Source organism: Haliotis rufescens, unplaced genomic scaffold (genome assembly GCF_023055435.1).
Source record: "Haliotis rufescens isolate VD_foot unplaced genomic scaffold, xgHalRufe1.0.p SCAF_3, whole genome shotgun sequence".
Classification (NCBI taxonomy): domain Eukaryota; kingdom Metazoa; phylum Mollusca; class Gastropoda; order Lepetellida; family Haliotidae; genus Haliotis; species Haliotis rufescens.
Genome location: NW_025964001.1, coordinates 19,124,268 through 19,150,652, shown reverse-complemented (window position 1 = coordinate 19,150,652; position 26,385 = coordinate 19,124,268). Strand labels below are relative to the sequence as shown.

General features: G+C 41.8%; 2 protein-coding genes across 4 annotated transcripts in view; one reads left to right on the top strand and one right to left on the bottom strand.

The window, feature by feature from the left end:
* Window positions 1-21,260, top strand: part of LOC124137047 (kinetochore-associated protein 1-like) — an 81,631-nt gene extending 60,371 nt beyond the window's left edge. The window contains exons 44-62 of the mRNA XM_048403874.1: window positions 383-460; window positions 640-735; window positions 1,941-2,031; window positions 2,257-2,315; window positions 3,155-3,383; window positions 5,506-5,585; window positions 7,104-7,308; window positions 7,887-8,005; window positions 8,584-8,660; window positions 9,758-9,827; window positions 9,998-10,113; window positions 10,676-10,811; window positions 12,285-12,380; window positions 13,334-13,445; window positions 13,757-13,820; window positions 14,741-14,945; window positions 16,230-16,372; window positions 18,307-18,415; window positions 20,979-21,260. Of these exons, the coding sequence (XP_048259831.1) occupies window positions 383-460; window positions 640-735; window positions 1,941-2,031; window positions 2,257-2,315; window positions 3,155-3,383; window positions 5,506-5,585; window positions 7,104-7,308; window positions 7,887-8,005; window positions 8,584-8,660; window positions 9,758-9,827; window positions 9,998-10,113; window positions 10,676-10,811; window positions 12,285-12,380; window positions 13,334-13,445; window positions 13,757-13,820; window positions 14,741-14,945; window positions 16,230-16,372; window positions 18,307-18,415; window positions 20,979-21,014 (2,121 nt within the window). The 3' untranslated portion in view covers window positions 21,015-21,260. The remainder of the gene's footprint in view (window positions 1-382; window positions 461-639; window positions 736-1,940; window positions 2,032-2,256; window positions 2,316-3,154; window positions 3,384-5,505; window positions 5,586-7,103; window positions 7,309-7,886; window positions 8,006-8,583; window positions 8,661-9,757; window positions 9,828-9,997; window positions 10,114-10,675; window positions 10,812-12,284; window positions 12,381-13,333; window positions 13,446-13,756; window positions 13,821-14,740; window positions 14,946-16,229; window positions 16,373-18,306; window positions 18,416-20,978) is intronic.
* Window positions 21,261-23,599: 2,339 nt separating this feature from the next.
* Window positions 23,600-26,385, bottom strand: part of LOC124137044 (cytoskeletal protein Sojo-like) — a 29,404-nt gene continuing 26,618 nt past the window's right edge. For all 3 annotated transcript variants that reach the window (XM_046503148.2, XM_046503147.2, XM_048403873.1), the window contains exon 10: window positions 23,600-25,677. In XM_046503148.2, coding sequence (XP_046359104.2) covers window positions 25,228-25,677 — 450 coding nt within the window. In that variant the 3' untranslated portion in view covers window positions 23,600-25,227. The remainder of the gene's footprint in view (window positions 25,678-26,385) is intronic.

Below are 26,385 nucleotides of genomic sequence, written 5' to 3'. Positions count from 1 at the left end.
CCCTAGCAACCCATGCTGTTCATAAGAGGCGACCAAATGGATCGGTGGTCAGACTCAGGGACATAGTTGATTGCGTGTCATCGTACCCCAATAGCATGGGTCATTGCTCACAGAATCAATCACTGATAGGTCATTGCTCAATCAATCACTGGATTGTCTAGTCCAGACTCAATTATTTACAGGCCACCGTCTTATAGTTTGGGTATTGGTAAGTGCAGCAATAAACAGCAAACAGCGAACGTTGCTTCATTGAGTCTGCTTTTAAAAGAAATATGAATTTGACTGTAAATATCATATCCTGTAATCATAATGTATGTTATTGTACTCATAAGAGGTATTATACATGTCCTGCAATCTTATCCATGTGTGTTGTCTTTTCAAGTGTAACCCATACGACTATGAGACCATCAGGTTCTTGCTGGAAGAAATACAGAGATACGACAGCCAACAGGCCATTAAGGTGAGATGGTTTCAAACTGCAGTCTTTCATTATGAAGATGTTGTTTTTAACATGAATAGTTTTCCCAGTTTGGAAATGGACTCGTATGACCTTACCCTGAAGACTTGTTTGTGTTCATTTGTACGTCATGTGTACTGTCTTTACATGATACCATAACTTATTATGACTGTTACCTTCAGGGTCTTGAACTGCTGGAATATATCAGTGTTTACAACAGAAGATATCCGCCATCAGAATATGAACAACAGTACCGTGGAGAAGGGGAGAGAGAGGAGGTAGGCAGGGGGAAGCCATTGTTTGACCCCAATCTCTATTCCACACTGCTGACTAGCCTAGCAACTTGTAAACCATTTTTGGACACCTTTTTGTACTGCCCACAAGACTAATAACTTGTAAAGTTACCCATCTATATTCCCCACTAGACTAGTAACTTGTAAACTAGTATTTCACCCCCATCTGTATTTCCCACTAGACCAGTAACGTGTAAACTAGTATTTCACCCTTATCTGTATTCCCTACTAGACCAGTAACTTGTAAACCAGTGTTTCACCCCATCTGTATTCCACACTAGACCAGTAACGTGTAAACTAGTATTTCACCCCATCTGTATTCCCCACAACAAAAGTAACTTGTAAACCAGTATTTCATCCCTATCTGTATTCCCTTCTAGACCAGTAACTTGTAAACCAGTATTTCACCCCTATCTGTATTCCACACTAGACAAGTAACATGTAAACTAGTATTTCACCCCTATCTGTATTTCTCACTAGACCAGTAACGTGTAAACCAGTATTTAACCCCCATCTGTATTCCCCACTAGACCAGTAACTTGTAAACCAGTGTTTCACCCCCATCTGTATTCCCCACTAGACCAGTAATGTGTAAACCAGTGTTTCACCCCTATCTGTATTCCCCACTAGACTAGTAACTTGTAAACCAGTATTTCACCCCTATCTGTATTCCCCACTAGACTAGTAACTTGTAAACCAGTATTTCACCCCTATCTGTATTCCCCACTAGACTAGTAACTTGTAAACCAGTATTTCACCCCTATCTGTATTCCCCACTAGACTAGTAACTTGTAAACCAGTATTTCTCCCCCACTTCGTTAACTCCCTGTTAAACTAGTAACTTGTAAACCAGTATTTCACCCCTATCTGTCTTCCCCACTAGACTAGTAACTTGTAAACCAGTATTTCTCTCCCACCTCGTTTACTCCCTGTTAAACTAGTAACTTGTAAACCAGTATTTCACCCCTATCTGTATTCCCCACTAGACTAGTAACTTGTAAACCATTATTTCTCCCCCACCTCGTTTACTCCCTGTTAAACTAGTAACTTGTAAACCAGTATTTCACCCCTATCTGTATTCCCCACTAGACTAGTAACTTGTAAACCATTATTTCTCCCCCACCTCGTTTACTCCCTGTTCAACTAGTAACTTGTAAACCAGTATTTCACCCCTATTTATATTCCCTCAGTTATCAGGTGTTCTGGACACACTCCCGGCAGCCAGCAAGAAGTTTGTCCCCTTCCATCCGCTAATGTTTGGTGACCCTTGGAAGATTATCAGTAAGTTTTGGATTCGGTCTTGAAAGAAAATCTGCAAGGCTGCTGTGTTGACTTAACTTGCCCGTTCACAAAACAAGCATCTTTCAATTGCAGGATCCTTTTACTGACTGCTACTAAATTAAACTAGTCTACTGTCATAACCATTTTTCTGCAAATATCTGCTAAATGCATAATCCTCGTGTGTCATATATATATATATATACCTCATTCATGCTTTTTTTTCAGCACCTGAGCTTGAAGATGATTCTGTTTCAATATGGCTTCCGATTGCAAAAGTGTTAAAGGTACAGTGTATGCTTGATTTAAATTTTTCAAATTATATATTGTTTTGAATAATAAATAGTCAATTCTAGATTGATTAAAATACCCTTTGATATCAAGTTGATATAATAGAATTTAAATTGCCTTATTGTTAGTGTCACCATAGTTAACTATGCTTGTCGTAAGAGGCCACTAACAGGATCAGGTAGTCAGGCTTCCTGACTTGGTTGATGCATATCATTGTATCCCAATTGCGTGGGTTGATGCTCATGATGTCAATCACAGGATTGTCTGGTCCAGACTGGATTATTTACAGACCACCGTCATATTGCTGAGTGCGGCATTAACAACAAATAAACAAACAAACCTTGTTATTACACCCAACCCAATCATTACACCTTCATTGTAATTAAGTGGCTTCTCTCCTGTTAATTTCTTCGGCTTCGTCAATATTTTGTTATCTTTGTAGATAAATCCTACCGTTAGTAAACATATCATCATGTATATTAACTGTATGCACTCACTCAGTATTCACCTGATGAAGGGGCAAGAAGTAGCTCTGAAACGTTAAAAAAATAAAAGACATTATTATCCATAAAAAAAGGGCATTCATGTTATACTGTGCCATGGTATCTCAGTGGTCCAGCACTATAAAACTTTCACTAGTCCTGACTAGAACAAGCAGCCTCATGCACACACACACACAAGCATGCACATAAACACACAGATGCATGCAGTTCACTATTAAGTTGCAATAATCTTGAACACAACGTTAAACCCCATTTCACCTCACCTCACCTCACCTCACCTCACCTCACCTCACCTCACCTCACCTCACCTCACCTTGTCTTCTCTGCCTCAGCTACAAGAGGATCAGATACCACTCATGGCAATACAGAACATGGTCCGACGTCACGTCAAGTCTCTCCGACAGCAGGCTACCGGAAACTTGGACAAAAACAGCTGTGACTGGAGCTTTGACCAAAACAGCGTGGCTTTCCTCGATAGAGTGAGGGATCTGCTCATGAGTGTGTCTAACTGTGAGATGGGGCTAGCCTGTGCTACTTGGCTCTTCAAGGAGCTGCCCATGGGTGAGTCTGATCTATAAATGCAACTGGCCTGTGCTACTTGGCTCTTCAAGGAGCTGCCCATGGGTGAGTCTGATCTATTAATGCAACTGGCCTGTGCTACTTGGCTCTTCAAGGAGCTGCCCATGGGTGAGTCAGATCTATAAATGCAGCTGGCTTGTGCTACTTGGCTCTTCAAGGAGCTGCCCATGGGTGAGTCAGATCTATATATGCAGCTGGCCTGTGCTACTTGGCTCTTCAAGGAGCTGCCCATGGGTGAGTCTGATCTATAAATGCAACTGGCCTGTGCTACTTGGCTCTTCAAGGAGCTGCCCATGGGTGAGTCTGATCTATTAATGCAACTGGCCTGTGCTACTTGGCTCTTCAAGGAGCTGCCCATGGGTGAGTCAGATCTATAAATGCAGCTGGCTTGTGCTACTTGGCTCTTCAAGGAGCTGCCCATGGGTGAGTCAGATCTATATATGCAGCTGGCTTGTGCTACTTGGCTTTTCCAGGAGCTACCCATTGGTGAGTCAGATCTATATATGCAGCTGGCCTGTGCTACTTGGCTCTTCAAGGAGCTGCCCATGGGTGAGTCTGATCTATAAATGCAACTGGCCTGTGCTACTTGGCTCTTCAAGGAGCTGCCCATGGGTGAGTCTGATCTATTAATGCAACTGGCCTGTGCTACTTGGCTCTTCAAGGAGCTGCCCATGGGTGAGTCAGATCTATAAATGCAGCTGGCTTGTGCTACTTGGCTCTTCAAGGAGCTGCCCATGGGTGAGTCAGATCTATATATGCAGCTGGCTTGTGCTACTTGGCTTTTCCAGGAGCTACCCATTGGTGAGTCAGATCTATATATGCAGCTGGCCTGTGCTACTTGGCTCTTCAAGGAGCTGCCCATGGGTGAGTCAGATCTATATATGCAGCCTGGCTTGTGCTACTTGGCTTTTCCAGGAGCTACCCATGGGTGAGTCAGATCTATATATGCAGCTGGCCTGTGCTACTTGGCTTTTCCAGGAGCTGCCCATGGGTGAGTCAGATCTCTATATGCAGCTGGCCTGTGCTACTTGGCTCTTCAAGGAGCTACCCATTGGTGAGTCAGATCTATATATGCAGCTGGCCTGTGCTACTTGGCTCTTCAAGGAGCTACCCATTGGTGAGTCAGATCTATATATGCAGCTGGCCTGTGCTACCTGGCTCTTCAAGGAGCTGCCCATGGGTGAGTCAGATCTATATATGCAGCTGGCCTGTGCTACTTGGCTTTTCCAGGAGCTGCCCATGGGTGAGTCAGATCTCTATATGCAGCTGGCCTGTGCTACTTGGCTCTTCAAGGAGCTACCCATTGGTGAGTCAGATCTATATATGCAGCTGGCCTGTGCTACTTGGCTCTTCAAGGAGCTACCCATTGGTGAGTCAGATCTATATATGCAGCTGGCCTGTGCTACCTGGCTCTTCAAGGAGCTGCACATGGGTGAGTCAGATCTATATATGCAGCTGGCCTGTGCTACTTGGCTCTTCAAGGAGCTACCCATTGGTGAGTCAGATCTATATATGCAGCTGGCTTGTGCTACCTGGCTCTTCAAGGAGCTGCCCATGGGTGAGTCAGATCTATATATGCAGCTGGCCTGTGCTACTTGGCTCTTCAAGGAGCTACCCATTGGTGAGTCAGATCTATATATGCAGCTGGCCTGTGCTACTTGGCTCTTCAAGGAGCTACACATGGGTGAGTCAGATCTATATATGCAGCTGGCCTGTGCTACTTGGCTCTTCAAGGAGCTACCCATTGGTGAGTCAGATCTATATATGCAGCTGGCCTGTGCTACCTGGCTCTTCAAGGAGCTGCCCATGGGTGAGTCAGATCTATATATGCAGCTGGCTTGTGCTTCTTGGCTCTTTCAGGAGCTACCTATGGGTGAGTCAGATCTATATATGCAGCTGGCTTGAGCTACTTGGCTCTTCAAGGAGCTACCCATGACTGAGTCAGATCTATATATGCAGCTGGCCTGTGCTACTTGGCTCTTCAAGGAGCTAACTATGGATTAGTGAAATGTATCAGTGGGGCTTGACGGTTTTGTAATATATAACCAAAACAAGAGTTTTTTCAGTTAATTCTACCATTATATTACCTGAATTGTGTCCACAGGTGGGGAGAAAGTGATTGCTCTCAAAGGCTGTGTGATGTTTGCCGAGAAATGGTACCAGGCCTGTGATGAAAAAACCCAGGTAAGTTAAATATGCCAAATGCTTAGGTTTTTACTGTTGGATTCCGAACCTGCTGTGTGCTGATTAGCAAGGATTACGACAAGTCCAGATTAGAGTTACTTCCCTTTGGCTTGAGTAGTGACAGTTAGGAAAATGTCCGACTTTGACATTGTCAGCAATACTTTATTCATTTCTGTCTAAGTTGGTTGAATAATATTGCAGTACTATTGCAATAGCCCCAATAGACCCCTACTGTCAACCACCCGTTGCTAACTACTTTCTTTGTGTAATGCTGACGTAAGCTGGAGCTCTTTTTCTACCAAGGCAATTTTTTCAAATAAGCACCTCTTCAGCGTGTACTATGTGTACAGCCTTGCTATGCATGATTGCCTCCTTGGTCTAGTAGTAGAGCGTCAGCCTGGAGAGAGGAAGGTCGGGGATTCAATCCCAGGCCGCGTCATACCAAAACACGTGACAAGATGGTACTTGTTACCCTGCCTGGCGCACGGCATTAAGGGGCTAAAACAAGGACTGGTCGGCTCGGAGACAGTATACTGTGTCTGAGTGGGGTATTCATGTTAAATTGCAGCATGGTATCTCAGTGGGCTAGCACTATAAAATCAGCATTAGTCCGGACTAGTACAAGCAGCCACACACACACATCCATGCACGTCTCTATATAAGTTTTTTTCCATCATTGAGACCAAGAGACCACACTTTGAGAAAGTACATTCAAACCTAAATATAAACAAATGAGTATACACATTTTCTAGGACTGCACAATTATATCGGTATAGTGCAATACACTTTTCAAACAATGCATATTGCAATATTTTTTTCAGTGTTCCGGTATATTTGGTAAAATATATACTGGGGTATAACAATTTGCATTATTATTTGTATCATTTAACCTAAAATCTACACAGAAATTAATTTACAAATGACATTTCCCTTTAAGATTGATTGACACAACAGCGGAAATGATTTTTCTGTCACGTTGTTATCTCACCATATGCATGACTTATAAATGGCAGTGAGTAATATTAAATTGATTGTTAAATCAGTTTCTGATCAATAGTATCGGTTTCAGTTAGGAATATAAAACAAATCTGTCATATATCAAACTTTTTATTTATTTTGATTTGTTGTTATGGTTATCACATTCAAAGGAAACTTCAGTTCCAAGGTTTAATTCTACTCTAAAATCCATCTAAAATGATACACTGAAAACTATCGATATTTATCGCAGTAGTTGCTTGCAATATTAATAGTTATCGCAATAGTTTCTTTCATTATCAATAGTTATCGCAATAGTGATTTCCGGACCAATAGTCGCCCCTATTAACTTTAGTGTGTAGAAAATAGGATCTGCATGTACCATCAGTGTCAATCACTGTCAAACAATTTAGCTCCCAATAGATTCCATACGTATCACAATACAGATTATTTTGTACAATTATTTTGCCAATACACAGCCCTATTGATTTCATACATCACATCTAAATTTTCCTGACTTAATTTTCAATCTTGCTCCTGTAGAAAGGACAAAGAGATAAGGCCCAGGCTGCCTATTTGAAGTTTGTGGCAGTGTTCAAGCGTCTGTCCACGGAGCGTGTTCTGTTCATGAATGACCTGGCAGAGCCTGACATACTACAGCTCTGTAGCAAGCCGGCCGACCTGATTGTCAAGCTGTATGAACATCCCAGCATCACGGCGTCCTGGGACTGCCAGGTCAAAAAGCCAGGTGAGCTACAGGGCAGAAGTTCCTCCCTTTCTGGTGCCATGTGTGGGGTTCTGGGGCAGAAAGTAACCCATGTTGGTTGTGGGTTTGTTTGTTTGTTGTTTAATGCCACACTCGGCAGTATTCCAGCTGTGTACAGCAGTCTATAAATAATTAAGTCTGGATCAGACAAATCCAGTGATTGACATCATTAGCATAGATCTACGCAATTGGTATACAATGACATGCATCAACCAAGTCAGCGAGCCTGACCACCCAATCCCATTAGTGGCTTCTTATGACAGGAATGGGTTGCTGAAGACCTATTCTCTACTTGGATTTTGTTTTTTGAGTCCACTATTGAGGATCAGATGGCTGCAATGGGTGACCTGAGACTGTCTGCCATCATACTGCGATACCTTGCATGATTTGACTTTCATTTTCAAAGTTTTAATAATTGTATAGTGATAATTTGTTCCTAATGCGTGGGTCAGCCTACTTTCTGATATTTTATAGTAATTGTGTACATGATGCATTAATTGACCTAATTTCAGATATTTTATAGTAACCATATAAATATGCATGGCTTGACCTACTTTCAGATATCAATGCTGTTGTGAAGGAGATCAGTGAAGTGAATGACCTTGAACTAGAAAGTATCTGTTTTGGTCTAATCAAGAAATGGCTGCCGTCTGTGGAGGCTAAACAAGAAGCTGATGATGTAAGACATTAACAGTGTCCTGGGTCTTTCTTCTATAGTACCGGTTATTTTAATTGAGAGAAATGAGTGACAAAACCAGATGGAAACCATTGAAGGCTGTGTGCAAATCGAATTAGCTGATACTTGTGGTTCAATCACTACACTGACTATTGAAACACATTCTAGATTTTTGTAGTTATAATCATGTTAAATATGCCTGGATGTATCAATTGGGCATAAACTGACAAATACGTTATAATGGGGAGACATTTGGCAGTCCCTCCCTTTAGCAACTAAAGTACCCTTTGTATCCAACATTATAATGAGAAGGTGGTACCCTCTTGACCCACTGTTATACACTGTACATCCCACCCCATGGGGATCCCAATAAGAATAGGCCCAAGGGAAGCTATGTTTATTGTACAAGGCGACTAATTGGATGGGGTGGATATTAATTTTAATTAAACAACAAGCACTGTGATATGTTATTAAATACATAAGAGATATTACCTTTCCATGACTGATTCCCTACTTTTAGAACCCTATTCTATTCCCACAAGATGTATTTAGCTTCAGTTGATAATGCTGCTCTGTTTCAGACAATGACCTTCAACTTTGACAATCTGAAACTTGCAGGAGATGAACCCAGACAAGATGATGATGAGAGTCTCAGGCGGTAGGCACACATTCTTCATTGCGTACTACCAATGTATGTACTGCATCAAATCAGGATTACCTCCTTTTCTGTTACACAGGGTTGTGTGGATCGATGCTCATGATATTGATCACTGGATTGTCTGGTCCAGACTTGATTATTTACAGACCGCCGTCATATAGCTGGAATATTGCTGAGTGGGGCATTAAAAAACAAACCAACCATCAGGCTGGTCCAGATTTTATTATGTGCATTAAACAACAAACACACATGCACACACGCACATGCACACACATGCACACACACACATGCACTGTGAGATTACTCCTGTGGACATTCTGGGTCAGAATTGCTCATGTCTCTGGGGTGTGTTCCATAGTGATGTGTGACGGTGTAGCTGTGATATTTGATGTGTGACGGTGTAACTGTGATGTGTGATGTGTGACGGTGTAATTGTGATGTGTGATGTGTGACGTGTGACGGTGTAACTGTGATATGTGATGTGTGACGGTGTAGCTGTGATATGTGATGTGTGACGGTGTAGCTGTGATATGTGATGTGTGACGGTGTAGCTGTAATATGTGATGTGTGACAATGGATTTGTGATGTGTGACGGTGTGATGTATGATGGATTATCTGTGATGTTTGAGAATGCATATGTGATGTGTGATGGATTATCTGTGATGTTTGAGAATGCATATGTGATGTGTGATGTTTTATCTGTGATGTTTGAGAATGTATATGTGATGTGAGATGGAATATCTGTGATGTTTGAGAGTATATATCTGATGTGTTCTCAGAGTGATGTGTGACATATTTCTGTGATGTGTTCTCAGAGTGATGTGTGACATATTTCTGTGATGTGTTCTCAGAGTGATGTGTGACATACTCTGATGTGTTCTCAGATTGATGTGTGACATATTTCTGTGATGTGTTCTCAGAGTGATGTGGGACATACTCTGATGTGTTCTCAGATTGATGTGTGACATATTTCTGTGAGGTGTTCTCAGAGTGATGTGTGACATATTTCTGTGATGTTTTCTCAGAGTGATGTGTGACATATTTCTGTGATATGTTCTCAGAGTGGTGTGTGACATATTTCTGTGATGTGTTCTCAGAGTGATGTACATCATGAAAGGCATCAACAAGGAGGACTGCGCCGTCACAGTCTTCAACTTCATCAACCAGGTGAGAAGCTCACTTCAACGACCTCACAAACTTGTCTCACGACACCAAATGATGAGCTAGCTAGTACAGACTCTTTTCCATCATGGTTACAAGATGTGGAAAGTTACTAGTCTGTTATAATCTTTACAGCACCAAAACTGATATAAAGAAACTATGAATTGATTGTGCAGGAAACTGACAGTGAGACCACCAACCAGTGTCGAGTGAGAGGACTCCAGTGTCTTCTACAGGTGTTCAGCAGGGAGGATGTATTTCGGATATGTGACAAGTCAGCTCAGGAGCTCAGGTCAGGGTCACTTCAGTACACTGTTTTATGTATTCTATTCAGTTTAGTATTCGTACTACTGCCTGGAATGGAATTTGTACTAACATTTTTAGACAGACATTTGGACTGACCATTTGATATTCTAGGAGGTGGGGTGGAGTCAGGTGGGTTGGGGCTGGGATTTTGATAGCGAGATTAGATATTTTTTCAGCTACACCTACAAAACCAGATATTCTTTATAAAGAAATACACCTTGCAACATTTTTTGGGGAAGTCAATTTCCATTTTTTGTCAACAGTCTGTAGCATAATTGTTTTCTTCAATAAAATCCCGGTCCTCAAACTTTTAATTTTATTCCACATCTTTTTAAATCAAGTAATGAGTAAGGAGGTCGATATTGTTACCACATTGAATAATGATTTTATAACTGGCACCTGTGATAGTTCTCAATAGTCATACAAATTATTTTGATATTGTTAATAGATAGTCTGTGTCTGTATCCAATCTGATATTTTATGGTTGTTAATGATTGGTGGATATTGATCACATGATTATGATCCTGCACTGTAATTGGTTGTTTCAGTGAGCTGATGCATGTGCTGCTGTACCTGGTTGAGCTTGAGAAGCTGCACATCCAGCACTCAGTGCAGACGTTCCGGGAGTGCAACAAGGAGGGTCTCATCATGGGGGTATGGAGGAACCACAACCACCAGAAGACGGTACGCAATAGCGGCAGTACGCAGTGGGCGCACACCTAACACTGGAGCTTCCACTCCATTCTTTGATCACATGACAAAGGCCATGCTAAAGGACAAATGGCTACTGTCAAATTCATCACTGAGTATATCATAGTGACATTTCGATATACCAAGTCTACTTTCACTGATTACCATGGTTACTGATAGGGAATGGGAGTCAAGCGGTGGTCTGTCTCTAGCAGGGTCTTCCATGTCTGCTTCATAATGGAGGACAAGTTGTATGGCACACATCTGTGTTGGCCTTAGACTGTATATTGTGTCTCTGTGCTGTTGGCCTTAGACTGTATATTGTGTCTCTGTGCTGTTGGCCTTAGAGTGTATATTGTGTCTCTGTGCTGTTGGCCTTAGAGTGTATATTGTGTCTCTGTGCAGGGTGTACTGTCGGTGGCGGCAATGTGTCAGGACAAGTTGTATGACACACATCTATCTTGGCCTTAGACTGTATATTGTGTCGCTATGCTGTTGGCCTTAGAGTGTATATTGTGTCTCTGTGCAGGGTGTACTGTAGGTGGCGGCAATGTGTCAGGACAAGTTGTATGACACACATCTATCTTGGCCTTAGACTGTATATTGTGTCGCTGTGCTGTTGGCCTTAGAGTGTATATTGTGTCTCTGTGCAGGGTGTACTGTCGGTGGCGGCAATGTGTCAGGACAAGTTGTATGACACACATCTATCTTGGCCTTAGACTGTATATTGTGTCGCTATGCTGTTGGCCTTAGAGTGTATATTGTGTCTCTGTGCAGGGTGTACTGTAGGTGGCGGCACTGTCAGGACAAGTTGTATGACACACATCTGTTTTGGCCTTAGACTGTATATTGTGTCGCTGTGCTGTTGGCCTTAGAGTGTAAATTGTGTCTCTGTGCAGGGTGTACTGTCGGTGGCGGCAATGTTTCAGGACAAGTTGTATGACACACATCTGTCTTGGCCTTAGAGTGTATATTGTGTCTCTGTGCTGTTGGCCTTAGAGTGTATATTGTGTCTCTGTGCTGTTGGCCTTAGACTGTATATTGTGTCTCTGTGCTGTTGGCCTTAGACTGTATATTGTGTCTCTGTGCTGTTGGCCTTAGACTGTATATTGTGTCTCTGTGCTGTTGGCCTTAGACTGTATATTGTGTCCTCTGTGCTGTTGGCCTTAGACTATATTGTGTCTCTGTGCTGTTGGCCTTAGAGTGTATATTGTGTCTCTGTGCTGTTGGCCTTAGAGTGTATATTGTGTCTCTGTGCTGTTGGCCTTAGACTGTATATTGTGTCCTCTGTGCTGTTGGCCTTAGAGTGTATATTGTGTCTCTGTGCTGTTGGCCTTAGACAGTATATTGTGTCCTCTGTGCTGTTGGCCTTAGACTGTATATTGTGTCTCTGTGCTGTTTGCCTTAGAGTGTATATTGTGTCTCTGTGCTGTTGGCCTTAGAGTGTATATTGTGTCCTCTGCGCAGGGTGTACGGCTGGTGGCGGCACTGTGTCAAGACTACAAGGTGTACGACACACAGCTTTGGAACAACATCCTAACACAGATGCTGGGGCAGAGCATGGTGAGCAGATAGATCTCATAGAGCCTGTAGATTAAATAAAATGTCTTGAAAAGGTTTAGCTATACTGTTAAGTAATATACCGTATTTGACGTAATAAGTGCCTTGCTCATATAAGCGCCTTGCTCATATAAGCGCCCACAGCGATATTAGCTAATATCCCAATTAGCACCCTGTCCAATTGATCAATGTACACAAGACTTATTTATTTGTGTATAATACGCACTCGTGTGTTATATGCACCCTTAATTATTGGCAATTAAATTCTGGAAAATTATATCTGTCGTATATTAACATTTTAGGCTGTCAGCATAAACCACGAAATTTATGATCTTTCAACTCTGTTTTTTTTCCCACCAAAATAATATTCTAATAAGCGCCCCCTATTTCTAATTTTGAGAGTGCTCTGGGCGCTTATTACGTCAAGTACGGTATTACAATTACCTCTTACAATTTGCTGTTAAAATGTGAGATGACATCATACAGCAAAACATAGTCTGTACATTTTCAGTAAGTAATATTGAAACAATGCTGTGTTGATTTGAATATTGAAACACTGGTATGTATATTTGAATATTTAGTGGTGTAATTAAATGAACAAATTGTGCCAAAATACTTGATGGTGTATTTGTGTGTACAAATGGAGCCATGATCACAATGGAAGTGTGAATGTGTTGATACAGAATGGAGGGTATTGTGTATTGTTGTAACAAAGACTGATATGTCAGTGTGTCTGTATGTTGTAGAAGTGTGAGCTGGAACAGGTGCTCCTTCATCTGTGTGTAACTACGATTGATGTGTGTTTGTATGTTGTAGAGATGTGAGCTGGAGCAGGTGCTCCTTCATCTGTGTGTAACTACGATTGATGTGTGTTTGTATGTTGTAGAGATGTGAGCTGGAGCAGGTGCTCCTTCATCTGTGTGTAACTACGATTGATGTGTGTTTGTATGTTGTAGAGATGTGAGCTGGAGCAGGTGCTCCTTCATCTGTGTGGTGTAGCAGAGGTCTGGTGTGTGCCCATCTTTGTCAAAGTGTGGCAGTCTGTGCTCTCCATGCCACTCAATAACAGTAAGTGTCACAACCATGGTGCCCTACACTAAAATATCACCAATTGTTTAAATGATCTGCATTTTGTTGGTCTCATCTCAAGCTATGCTACTTATTTTCTTTTATCAATGAGGATCTTAGAACTTTTACAACTGCCAAAGAAGTCTTATGAAGCTTGAACTTTACATGATGATCTAAGTCTCTGTGATTTGCTCGCAGATTCTGGCCTGTTCTCAACATGTGGTATCAGGGTGGTGTATGGTTTGGTTGTAATGTGTTACCAGGAAGTGTGTATTTAGGCTCTCAGATGATGATGTTGTTGGATGTTCCAGTGTGTTCTCCCCTCAGTGATGACCAGACCAAGGACGTCCTCTACTACTTCAACCTTCTGTCCAGGTATCCGCCACTTTTCAAACCTTAAACAAAATTTACAAGATGACTTGTTCAGATTCATCAAGGCATGTTAATATGACTACCCAACGTGGCTTATGCAGCTTTTATATGATATATGTATATTGTATTTGTAATGCTGGCTTCCCTACATCAGTTCAATAACCTCATTTTTGGTTTCCGACTGATTCAGTGAAAATAATTTTTGCTCTTTCCCTGGTCATGGAGACAGTCTGTAAACTCTACAATGAAAGGTAAACTTGTAGTCTATCTGACTGCATAAGATCAGTAGAAACTGGACGACTGGGATGTATTGATGCAACTGTGTACCCTGTCATTGTGTGAAAGACTGTTCCCCCCTTCAGGCTGACCCGTGAAGATTCCGGGGTAGAATAGGTCTTCAGCAACCAATACTTGCCATAAAAGGCGACTATGCTTATCGTAAAAGGCGACTAACGAGATCGGGTGGTCAGGCTCGCTGACTTGGTTGATACATGTAATTGATCCCAATTGCGTGGATCCAAGTTCATAATATTTATCACTGGATTGTCTGGTCCAGACTCGATTATTTACAGACCGCCGTCATATAGCTGGAATAGTGCTAAGTGCGGCGTTAAACAACAAACCAACCAACCAACCCCTCCAGGCTATCATGATATGTTAATAGCCCAGCTTCACCGAACCAGTATTGAGAATGTTCCCCTGACCAAAGACTACCATCAGGTAACAGATTAACCCCAGGGTGATGGGGTAGTTAAGTGGTTAAAGCATTGCCTTGCAACACCAAAATCTTGGGTTCGATTCCCCACAAGGGGTACCATTCATGAAGCCCCTTCTGGTGTTCCCAGTCACAATATTACTGGAATTTTGCTAATAGTTGCGTGAAACCTCACTCCAAGTAACTGATGTTTGTTCTGACCATCCAGATGTCCAGTTGTGACCAGCCTTGACCTTGTGTCGTTGAGTAACCAGTTCCAGAACCTTGAGCTGCCAGTGTGTGCAGCCGGCTGTCTGCTGATGTCACCCACCTCGCCCCGACAGAAGGTCAAGGACATCCTGGATGGACCTCACCATCTGGAGGACATTGCACATCTGGGACGACTCGGACTCAACAGCTTCTCAGTGAAGCAGGTAGGTTTTACGTAGAAACTATGTAATGGAGCACCTAATGCTTGTTGTATGAGCTGACTAGTGAGCCATGGGGATCTCCAACTCCCCATGCTTGCTGTCTGTGCTGACTATTAAGGCCAAGTGATCTCCAGCTCTCCATGCTTGTTGTATGAGCTGACTAATGAGGCCCGGGGATCTCCATCACTCCATGCTTGCTGAATGAGCTGACTAATGAGGCCCTGGGATCTCCAGCTCCCCATGTTTGTTGTATGAGCTGATTAATGAGGCCTGGAGACCTCCATCACCCCATGCTTGTTGTATGAGCTGACGATTGAAGCCTGGGGATCTCCAGCTCCCCATGCTTGTTGTATGAGCTGATCAATGAGGCCCAGTGACCTCCATCACTCCATGCTTGTTGTATGATCTGACTAATGAGGCCTGGTGATCTCCAGCACCCCATGCTTGTTGTATGAGCTGACGATTGAAGCCTGGGGATCTCCATAACTCCATGCTTGTTGTATGAGCTGACTAGTGAGGCCTGGGGATCTCCAGCACCCAATGCTTGTTGTATGAGCTGACTAATGAGGCCCAGGGATCTCCAGCACCCCATGCTTGTTGTATGAGCTGACTAATGAGGCCCGGGGATCTCCAGCACCCCATGCTTGTTGTATGAGCTGACAAGTGAGGCTCGGGGATCTCCATCACTCCATGCTTGTTGTATGAGCTGACCAATGAGGCCCAGGGATCTCCAGCTCCCCATGCTTGTTGTATGAGCTGACAAGTGAGGCTCGGGGATCTCCATCACTCCATGCTTGTTGTATGAGCTGACTAATGAGGCCCGGGGATCTCCAGCACTCCATGCTTGTTGTATGAGCTGACTTGTGAGGCCCGGGGATCTCCAGAACTCCATGCTTGTTGTATGAGCTGACTAATGAGGCCTGGGGATCTCCAGCACCCCATGCTTGTTGTGTGAGCTGACTAGTGAGGCCCAGTGACCTCCATCACGCCATGCTTGTTGTATGAGCTGACTAGTGAGGCCTGGGGATCTCCATCACTCCATGCTTGTTGTATGAGCTGACTAGTGAGGCCTGGTGATCTCCATCACTCCATGCTTGTTGTATGAGCTGACTAGTGAGGCCCGGGGATCTCAATTGTAGTCAGTACACCTGGAGACAGAAGTGGCTAACTCTTTTGATTTATAATGAGATGTTGATTTATGGTGTTGAAGTTGCAAGCAAAACATGTATAATAACTTAAAGATAGTGTGTAAGGTATCAATGTCTGTTAAGGAGTATTGTTTTCCAGATGGAGGAGTTTGTGTATGAGGAGATTGAGCTTGACAAAGAGTATGCCAGTGTCAGTAAGCACCAGCTGCCTGGCTTCATACAATACATCATAGCACAGGGGAATATAGACGGCATGCTGGTCTTTGCCCTGGAGAACAGCAGGTAAGGCTGGCTTCAATCATTACATTTTCACATAGGGGAATATATTCATACATTACATCATCACACAGGAATATATTCATATTTTACATCATCACACAAGAATATGCTCATATATTTCATCATCACACAAGAATATATTCATATATTACATTATCACACAGGAATATATTCACACATTACATCATCACACAGGAATATATTCATATATTACATCATCACACAGGAATATATTTATATATTACATCATCACACAAGAATATGTTCATATATTACATCATCACACAAGAATATATTCATATATTACATTATCACACAGGAATAAAATCACACATTACATCATCACACAAGAATATATTCATATATTACATCATCACACAGGAATATATTCACACATTACATCATCACACAGGAATATATTCATACATTTTATCATCACACAGGAATATATTTATACATTCCATCATCACACAGGAATATATTCATACATCACATCATCACACAGGAATGTATTCACACATCACATCATCACGCAGGGGAATATATTCACACGCATGCTGATCTTTGCTCTGGGGAACAGCAGGTAGTACTGGCTTCTAACATTCATTCACCAGTAAGCTTATGCAGATATATTATTTATGAACTGCTGTCATATAGTATAACAATTGCTGACTGCAACATAAACCCTTCACACTCAACCCATGTTTCTATACAGAAATGCCTAGACTACAAGCAGGTGTTCTATAGCCCGTGTCCTGCCGACATGCAGCATGTATTATGGTATATAAATACTCCTGATCACATTATGCAACCTGTCAACTGAAATGAGATTCCAGAGGTAGCACAGCGGACCTGACGCCGACTTACTGCAGCAACATCACCCTTCATACATCAGCATTTCGACACATCTATCCCACAGCATGGGAGATATGGAAATTGTCGCAACTCCCAAACCTTGCGTGTTGAATAGAAATGAAATGCATTACGTTTATAGCGTTGTGGTGTCAGCCTCAAATAAATACTGGCCAAAACATGCCAGTTACATCTGAGAGAACTATTGATTTTTGTTTGGAACCTCTTGAAGTTTTCCAGGCTTGTAGACTTATCAGCTTTATTCTGCTAATCAATCACTGATTGATGGAAAGATTATTGATTTCTCAACAGTCAGCAGCTTGTCGAATAAATATACCCCGCGAAAAAGTTCCAAGGTTAAGAGATGTATAATACAATGATGAGGAAGATGAAAGATGTCTTTGACAATTATATATCATAGCCTCTAGCTTCTTAACACTGAGCAGTTTGTAAATTGGGCAACTTGATCTTCCCTCAGTGATTCAAGATAGTGTCAAAAAGTGGATATGGAATTATGGAGTGTTTTAGATGTGCTACAAGTCTTTAACACACAATGCCATTTAGAAAGTGGTCAAATGTAACGAATATTATATTTGGGATAACACTTTCTAAGTAAAACTTAGTATAGCTTTTGGCCAAGGGAGCTGTACCAAGTTACACTTGTCAGAGGGGTACACAAAGTATGTGATCTAGACCAGTTGGAGGACTTTCATTTTGTGGAGGCCTCGGTGGCTGAGTGGGTTAGATCGCTAGTAGTGGGTTACTTGAATCTGTACTTTACAAAGAAAGTGTTATCCCAAATATAACATTTGTTATACAAGTCTTGACTTAATAAATCCAGAGTACTTTTACACTTGGTTGTGTTGGCTTATGTGGTCATTGTTGATTGATTGGCAGCTTTTGATGATGTGGTGAAAGTTATCCCATTGTAATCAGTCTGTGATACTGTGAGACATTGTAGGTCTAGGTGGTTTTATCAGATACCTTACCAAGAGACATTTTCACATGCAATGAAAAACCCAAAGGATCTCCCGGTTTTAAAAACCGTTTCACAATGGTGCACATTATATTCATGTTCTCTTCAGGCTGAAAGAGGCAGGTCAGTTGGTGCAGATGTACCTGGCAGAGGACAGTGAGATGGAGGACCAAGTTGAGGACTACATGAGGACATACAGAGAGGATGACCTTCTGCAGGTAGTTGCTTCACCAGTTAGTATCGTGAATTGGTAGACATAAACATCAGCAGTTGATCAGTGTTGTCACTGTCCTTGTGGGGATTCCCAGGCAGGTCCCACTATCCCATGCTTGTCAATAGAGCCGGGGACGGTCGGGTAGCCTTGTGGTTAAAGCATTTCCCATCATGCCAAAGACCTGAGTTCGATTCCCGACATTGATACAATGTGTGAAGCCCATTTCTGGTGTACCCCGCTATGATATTGTTGGAATATTGATAAAACGGCGTAAAACCAAACTCACTCACTCACTTATAAGAGCCGACTATTCAGGATCAAGGGATACGATGTGTGACTTGATTGTGTGTGTTTCATCGTACCCAGACAGTCTGGATTGTTGATCCTTGCAGTCAGTGTTCTTGGTCCAGACTTTATATTTCAGACTTCCAGGACATAGCTGTAATATTGCTGACTGCACCATTTGTCACTCACTCTACCCTCATTAGGGGGCACGGGTGGCCCAGTCGTCTAAGGCTGTGCAGAATTGCGTCCCTTGGGCACGCCAGAAACCTATGATTGTGGGTTCGAATCCCGGTTCGCCCCGATTATGTTTCTAGGTTTGTCAGCACCATACCCTTGCTCGTGGGTTTCACCAAAGTGGTAAACGTCTGAGACCAGTCCTCCCCCATAGGCTGAAACGCCACGATATAACTGGAATACTGTTAAAAGCGGCATTAAACCCAACTCACTCACTCACTCACCACCCTCATTAACATCAGATCTTAGTTCTCGCTAACCCTTAAAAAATTTCTGAGCACATCCCATTATGGGAACGTCAGAATGACCTTTCATCCAATTAATCAAGAGTGTCGCTTACCACATCGAGAAAGTGACAGCCTGAAGGTGTTTTCTGATCATGCACCCTCGACAAGGTTAACATAGGGTATTCTAAATGACAGTTGCGGGCTGTACCACTAATTCTGAGAAATTATATCTATCTCACACTTCAATGGGATAAGCATTTGAACGGACATTGCATAGCCCATGGGAAGTACTTTTATGCAATCTCAGCCATCTATTACACATTCCAGAATGTTTTTTGTTCTGTTTTTAAATTATGAATTGAGAACTTTGTCAAAATATTTCTAAAGTGTAGAGTGGAATGGAAATCGCCAGTTTGAATCTAGTGCCATTTAGCTTGAGAAAGCTGCTTTCTGATTAGCTAATGTTGACTTAATGGTAATTGGATATTTTAGTTTGTGCAACAACAACAGTACTTACGCGTTCATATTTAATATACCAATTACAGGTCAATCACCTCATTTCGTTTATATTCAACACGATTTCTTAACTCTGTCACCCGAATGTGCTTTTTATGTCATCTTACCCGGATCTCCATGACCCCAGGGTGTCAACCCGGGTCACTTCGACCCCAGGGTCTCTTAGGCAACTGAGGCAGCCCCCATGTTGTGCCAAATGTTTATGTAAATATCTGTATGTAATAAAACTTCCTGTAATGTAATACATTTCATGTTGTTTGTGGCACAAAATGGTAATTGGATATTTTAGTTTGTGCAACGACAACAGTACTTACGCGTTCATATTTAATATACCAATTACAGGTCAATCACCTCATTACGTTTATATTCAACACGATTTCTTAACTCTGTCACCCGAATGTGCTTTTTATGCCGTCTGGATCATGTTACAGTAATTACATCCAACAATGCACCTCTAAACAGTCTGCGCATGCCCAGTAAGACGGACATGAGTCACAGTGTTTACCTTTATTAACCCTTCAGCCCCGCACGAGGCTACTTTCTACATTGTCGCAAGCCACTCAACTGCGTTACCCTCCAGCCACCCCTTAGCTCCTCCTGTCTTTCATGGCCTAATGTATTCATGAGCATCATGAACGTGGTTCCTTGTGCATTCGCTAGTACTCATGTATTGGCATCCATTCCATGGCTGTTTATCAGGCGCCTATATATATATATATATATTGTGTATATACCTTATCTCCTGGGGCTGCCTCGGCGTCATAAGCCACTCCATACTCAGAGCATGGAAGGCTTGTGGCCCCCAAAGAACTTACGCTATTTCGGTACTGTCCGGTCAGCACGACCAAGACTAGCTTAACTCTAAGGATCGTCCGGGTCATCGGACCCCAGGACCGGCATATCCCTCTCACAGCTACACAGTCCGGGTCCCTAAGACCCCAGGACATTGTCATCTTACCCGGGTCTCCATGACCCCAGGGTGTCAACCCGGGTCACTTCGACCCCAGGGTTTCTTAGGCAACCGAGGCAGCCCCCATGTTGTGCCAAATGTTTATGTAAATATCTGTATGTAATAAAACTTTCTGCAATGTAATACATTTCATGTTGTTTGTAGCACAAATTTGTAATTTCATTGGTAGATCCCAGTTCGCGAAATGTCGTTCTGATGTGACCTGTAATGGGATGTCCTCAGATCTTTGTTTAGCAGTTGCAAGAACTAAAATCTGATTTTAAAGTGATTAATCTTAACCACAATAACCTGAACAAATTGTTACATATTTTGAACCAAATAATTTTCTTTTCCAGGCTTACTTGAAAGTAATGAACATACAGACAAGCTGAGGGACTCCAGTGCCTTGAACATAGGAGGATGGGTTAATATCGTATAACTATGTGTGTAAAGGATGAATCATAAAATCATGTGCAGTATGAATTTGTTATACACCTATATGTAAATAAAAAAACAGCACAACATATGACTTTTACCTTGTTTATTGTATCACAGTAGGATAACAGTTTAATACTGGACCCAGCTATAATTTGTTGAGTCTATGCTGTATATGTCAATAAAAATGTACAAATTCTTAATGTTTTCTTGTTAATTGTATCACAGTTTCAACTGGATCCAGTCTTGATTTAATTATGTTTATCTATCTGAGATCAGACAAGCATGTTTTGAAATTGTCGCAGCCATAAAATTCCCAGGCCTGTGATGGGATGACTCCACAAACTGCTGTTGGGTGCCCATGTAGCAGTCATAAAATTTCTGAGTCCCATTATCGGATTTGAACCATTGACCTTCTGATCTGAGGTCAGACGTTTCAGGTCCATGTGACCAAAGAGGTTAGTTAACCAGGGGGGCACGGGTGGCCCAGACGTCTAAGGCGCCGCGATTCGCTGTGCAGAGTTGCGTCCCTTGGGCACGCCAGAAACCTATGATTGTGGGTTCGAATCCCGGTTCACCCGGATTATGTTTCTAGGTTTGTCAGCACCATACCCGTGCTCGTGGGTTTTACCGAAGTGGTTAACGTCTCAGACCTGCGTCACTTGGGGCTTTCCTCCCACATTAAGCTGACACGCCACGATATAACTGTAATACTTTTAAAAGCGGCGTTAAACCCAACTCACTCTCACTAGTTAACCAGGCTGGCAAGGTAAGGATGTCATCTGTGATATGGCTCCACACCCTGCTACAATATCATGAAAACAGGAGCTATGCGCTTTCCAAGTGTCAAGATTTTGTTCTTGGTCAAAGACAACATACTCCTGGGGTGCATGCAATCTGCAAGAAATTCAAAATCTTCAAAACATCCTCTAAGTCTTTCTGTAAGTACAGAGGGAAACTGTTGACGGTTTACTCCATTTGTTAGTTTTTAACAAAACTTATGATACAACATTTATCCTCTCAGCGTGGCATATTGAATAAATTGAACGTTAAAACGTGTTCCTGATCTTTGTATACATCGTATAAAGCATGCAGTGTCAACAAATCATCTCAGGACCATTCTTAAATTTTATTGTCAAGTGAAGACTGGTATTATTGTTAGTTCTTTGAATTGTATGATGGTACTTATTTTTCAGAAAAGTAATCTTTTCTTGACTAAACTATAACGCCATGGTTGCTAACATCTTTGAAGCTGCTTTCTTCCTTTCTTCCCTTCTACTGGGAAACATTCAAGACTGTATCATAACTTTCACACCTTATCAACCTCACCCCAATGCTGGGTTGGGGACATGGCCCAGTATAGGACTACGCTACCCATCTTTAAAAACAGCTTGATTAGATGTTCAATCTAATAACTTACCAGTGTGCATTTAGATAACAATAGCACTATGATGTTGTGTATTAAATGGAATCTCTGTTAACTTCCTCTTGTGAAGGTGATGAAGACCATGAGAAAAGTCTTCATCCTGATCACAAGTCACTCCAAGCAGTCATTGAGGTATATCGAGGAGAACAAATGTCATGGATACTAACATCAATAACAAAGGTAACAAAAAAGACTAGGAATATTTTTCACTCTGAATCCCTGATTATTTACGATTTCTTATTTTCATAACGACAGACAACTTTATGGCAAGAATAAACATTTCAAGTATCACTTATTTTAAATTTCAACATCTGTATTAGGGCTGGGAGGGGTAACTCAAGTACCAGGGTTGGGTGGGTACTGATTAGGACCAGGGTACCCACAGGACTACCGGACCGTGGTTAGTCACGTGATATATTGTTTAATGACAAAAATAATCTAGAACTCTATGGTTACACTACAAGTCACTAATGTTTGCATTTCTTTCTGACTGTGCACCCATTCCTTCTGATTTTTCATGTGGTTTAAAAAGATATAACTTAATTCAACTTCAGTGTATGAATGACCAGATTGTTCAATACATGTATCTAAAAACGTTTTGTCAGGGCTATGCTAAAAATGTTCCCAATCTGACATTTTGAGACATCTGAGACCTACAGTGGGTACCGGGGGAGGGTCGGGAAATAGGGGGATGGGTACCCGGGTAGTAAATCTGACATGTCCCAGCCCGAATTTGTATAGATTAATTTGATGAAAGCTGTTATATATTTTAAATATTTATATTCTTATTCCAAACCTAATTCTAATTCAGGATTTGTAAATATGCTTATTTCAACATCTACTGGTTCATAGTTTTGTTTTGTCTCTTGTTTAAGACGTATTTAAGAAAAGTGTTTGTTCTTGATGTTACCCTACAAAGTCTGTAAAACAAAATTGGTCTCGTCCATACAGTAGTTCTAAAGTGTCTGTACTGTCAGGAGTCGTCTGAACCGAAAAGACATCAGACTTGAGGCGTTGAATACTCAAAGGCAAACCTAACTGGGATCATGTGCTTATTTATCACATTGTCATTTTCTGTTTGCATGTAAGGCTAACTCCTCTTTTTCTTCATAGTAAGGTATGTACAAGTGATAAAATATGTGCAGGTGTATATTCAGCTGAAGAATGATCCACAAGCTTTGTGAAATATTTCATATTTTACAGAATGACTCTAAACAAATTCCTTGTGTTAAATCCTTACGAACACGAACAATTGTGTGATATCTTGTTATTTTCACCCTGCGTTGAGATCTCATTACAATCAGATCTTAGTTCTCGATACTGCAATCAAAGATCTGAGGACATCTCAATACGGGTTATATCAGAAAGACCTTTCGCTAACTTTGACCGACCAATAAAATGACTAATAAGAAGTCGCCATAAGCTAATCAGAAAGCAGCTTTCTCAAGCTATACGACACTAGTTTCAAACTGTCGACTACGCTTTGAAAAATGTTTTGACGAAGTTCTCGATTGAAATTTGAAAACTGAACAAAAGCACATACTGGATTGGCTTATTAATGCCCTAGATTGTATGGCAGTAATGGGTAATACAAAGTCTGTTCCGTTCAAATAGGCCATTTATCCCATTGAAGCGAGAGATAGATGATGTTTTTGAAGGATTCGGAATAACCAGCGTTTAGATTTTCGAGGTTACATGATCAGAAAACACATTCCGAATGTCACTTTCTGGTTAGAGACGCTTTAACCGGTCAAATGAAAGGTCATTCCGACATCACCTGGAATAAGGTGTCCTTAGATCTTTGTCTATCGGTAGTGAGAACTAAGATCTGATTTTAATGAAATTGGGTCAGCTTTGAAAAATGGTTAGTTCTGCTCAGTAAATTATTGATCAACCTGTAAAGTAATATTATTCGTATAATAATTATTACTTTTCAGTTGGCAATACATCTATATGATCAGAGGTGTGTGGAGTAGTCTAACGGGGTGCCCCCATATGGGCAAATTGTTTGAGGCCCATATCTGGTGTCTCTGTAAAACCATACTCACAATATGATCAGGGTTACTTTTACCTTCAGGTATTGAGCATCTGCCGTAAATCTGGTATATAAAATACTGATTGAACATGTGAGAAACAGGATCGGTATTTCGAGGTGTCAGGTGAAGTGCTGTGAAAGGAAATGGCAGTTTTTGTTTTTTTGTTTAAAGCTGCACTCAGTAATATTCCATCTAGTCACCTTTTACGGCAAGCATGGGTAGGAAATTGCTGAAGTCGATTTAAACCTGTGGGTTGTATACCTTTCTACCACATAATCTGACAAGTCTCCCAACACCAGTGAAATCTCCCAGCACCACACAGCATCCCAACCCCATCCCATGTACAATCATTATTTGCTCTCACAAACACGTTTCGTTTATCAAATGTTTGTTTGTTTGTTGTTTAACGCCGCACTCAGCAATATTCAAGCTATATGACGGCTGTCTGTATATAATCGAGTCTGGACCAGACAATCCAGTGATTGACATCAAATGTTGATGCTTGCACACATTGTTATATTGTATGAAAAGCAGCATGGAAATTAGGCCATGGCGTTTAATTCCTTCTCCACCACCTAGATCCATTTTCATGAGAATGACTTCAGTTGTTATATGGGTATTGATATAGGTGGGCGATATGCATGGAAATCCATGTTGTTCCATGTACTTCATAGACCTTGCATCTACATTTAACATATACATCTGGTATCACATGACAGTACAAGCTCCACTTCCCCTCCCTTCTGACTCTGCCTCTCGGGAAGCATACTTTGACAGAGTGTCACCAGCAACACTGTTGGACCTCATGGACCGGCGTCGGATCACCGATGACCCTTGAGGCGAGGATAACGAACTAGAACGGGGTGACAAACCACCATTTGGATGTCTGTCATCGCCATGGAGATCATTAACGCGCTGTCTCAGCAGTGGTGATTTTGGTGCTGACTTGGACCCCGAAGGGTCAGAACTTGTCTGTCTGTGAAAGAAAGACCCTCTCCTGGCAAGATCATCAGGGGATATGTTTATAGAGTTTTTCCGATTTACACCATGTAACTGTTCCTCTAGAATACGACCTTCTGTCACAGAGAAAGCAAGTTTTGTCTCTAGTTGTTTGATCTTCTTCTCACTGACAATCACCATTCCCTCTGTTTCCGTCAGCTGGGGAAAACAAAAGAATACAGGAATTAGTTGAATGCGATAAAAAGGCGGGTTCGTGTCACCAGAGAGTGTCTAAAATGTCACACTTTCCATCACAATTGTTGGGGTTCGGTAACAAGGACCATCATTACTCATGCTTGTCGGAAAGGCGACCAAAATGTTTTGTTTGTTTGTTGTTTAACGGCGCACTCAGTAATATTCCAGCTATATGACGGCGGTCTGTAAATGATCGAGTCTGGACCAGACAATCCAGTGATTGACAGCATGAACATCGATCCACGCAATTTGGATCGATGACATGAATCAACCAAGTCGGCGAGCCTGACCACCCGATCCCGTTAGTCGCCTTTTAGGACAAGGATAGTCGCCTTTTACGGTACATGTAAGTATGGGTTGCTGAAGACCTATTCTACCCCGGAATCTTCACGGGTCCGACCAAAATGAGGATCCGGTGGTTACAATGTACAGGCAATAGTAACCGGCAGTCATCGTGTTATCAACCACTCGTTTGCCTAAAGACGAATGCTAATAACGTCTCCTGTAATATTTTGCAATTCGTCTTTTTAATTAAAACAGAAAAAACTGTTGGAATAGATATATGAGTATCTATTTAGAAGAGTATCAGTCAATCTCCACTAGCAACCAACTGAACCAAATATGATGTGCCATTGTTTGGCATCATGTTGAAAAAGTATGGAGAATCATGTA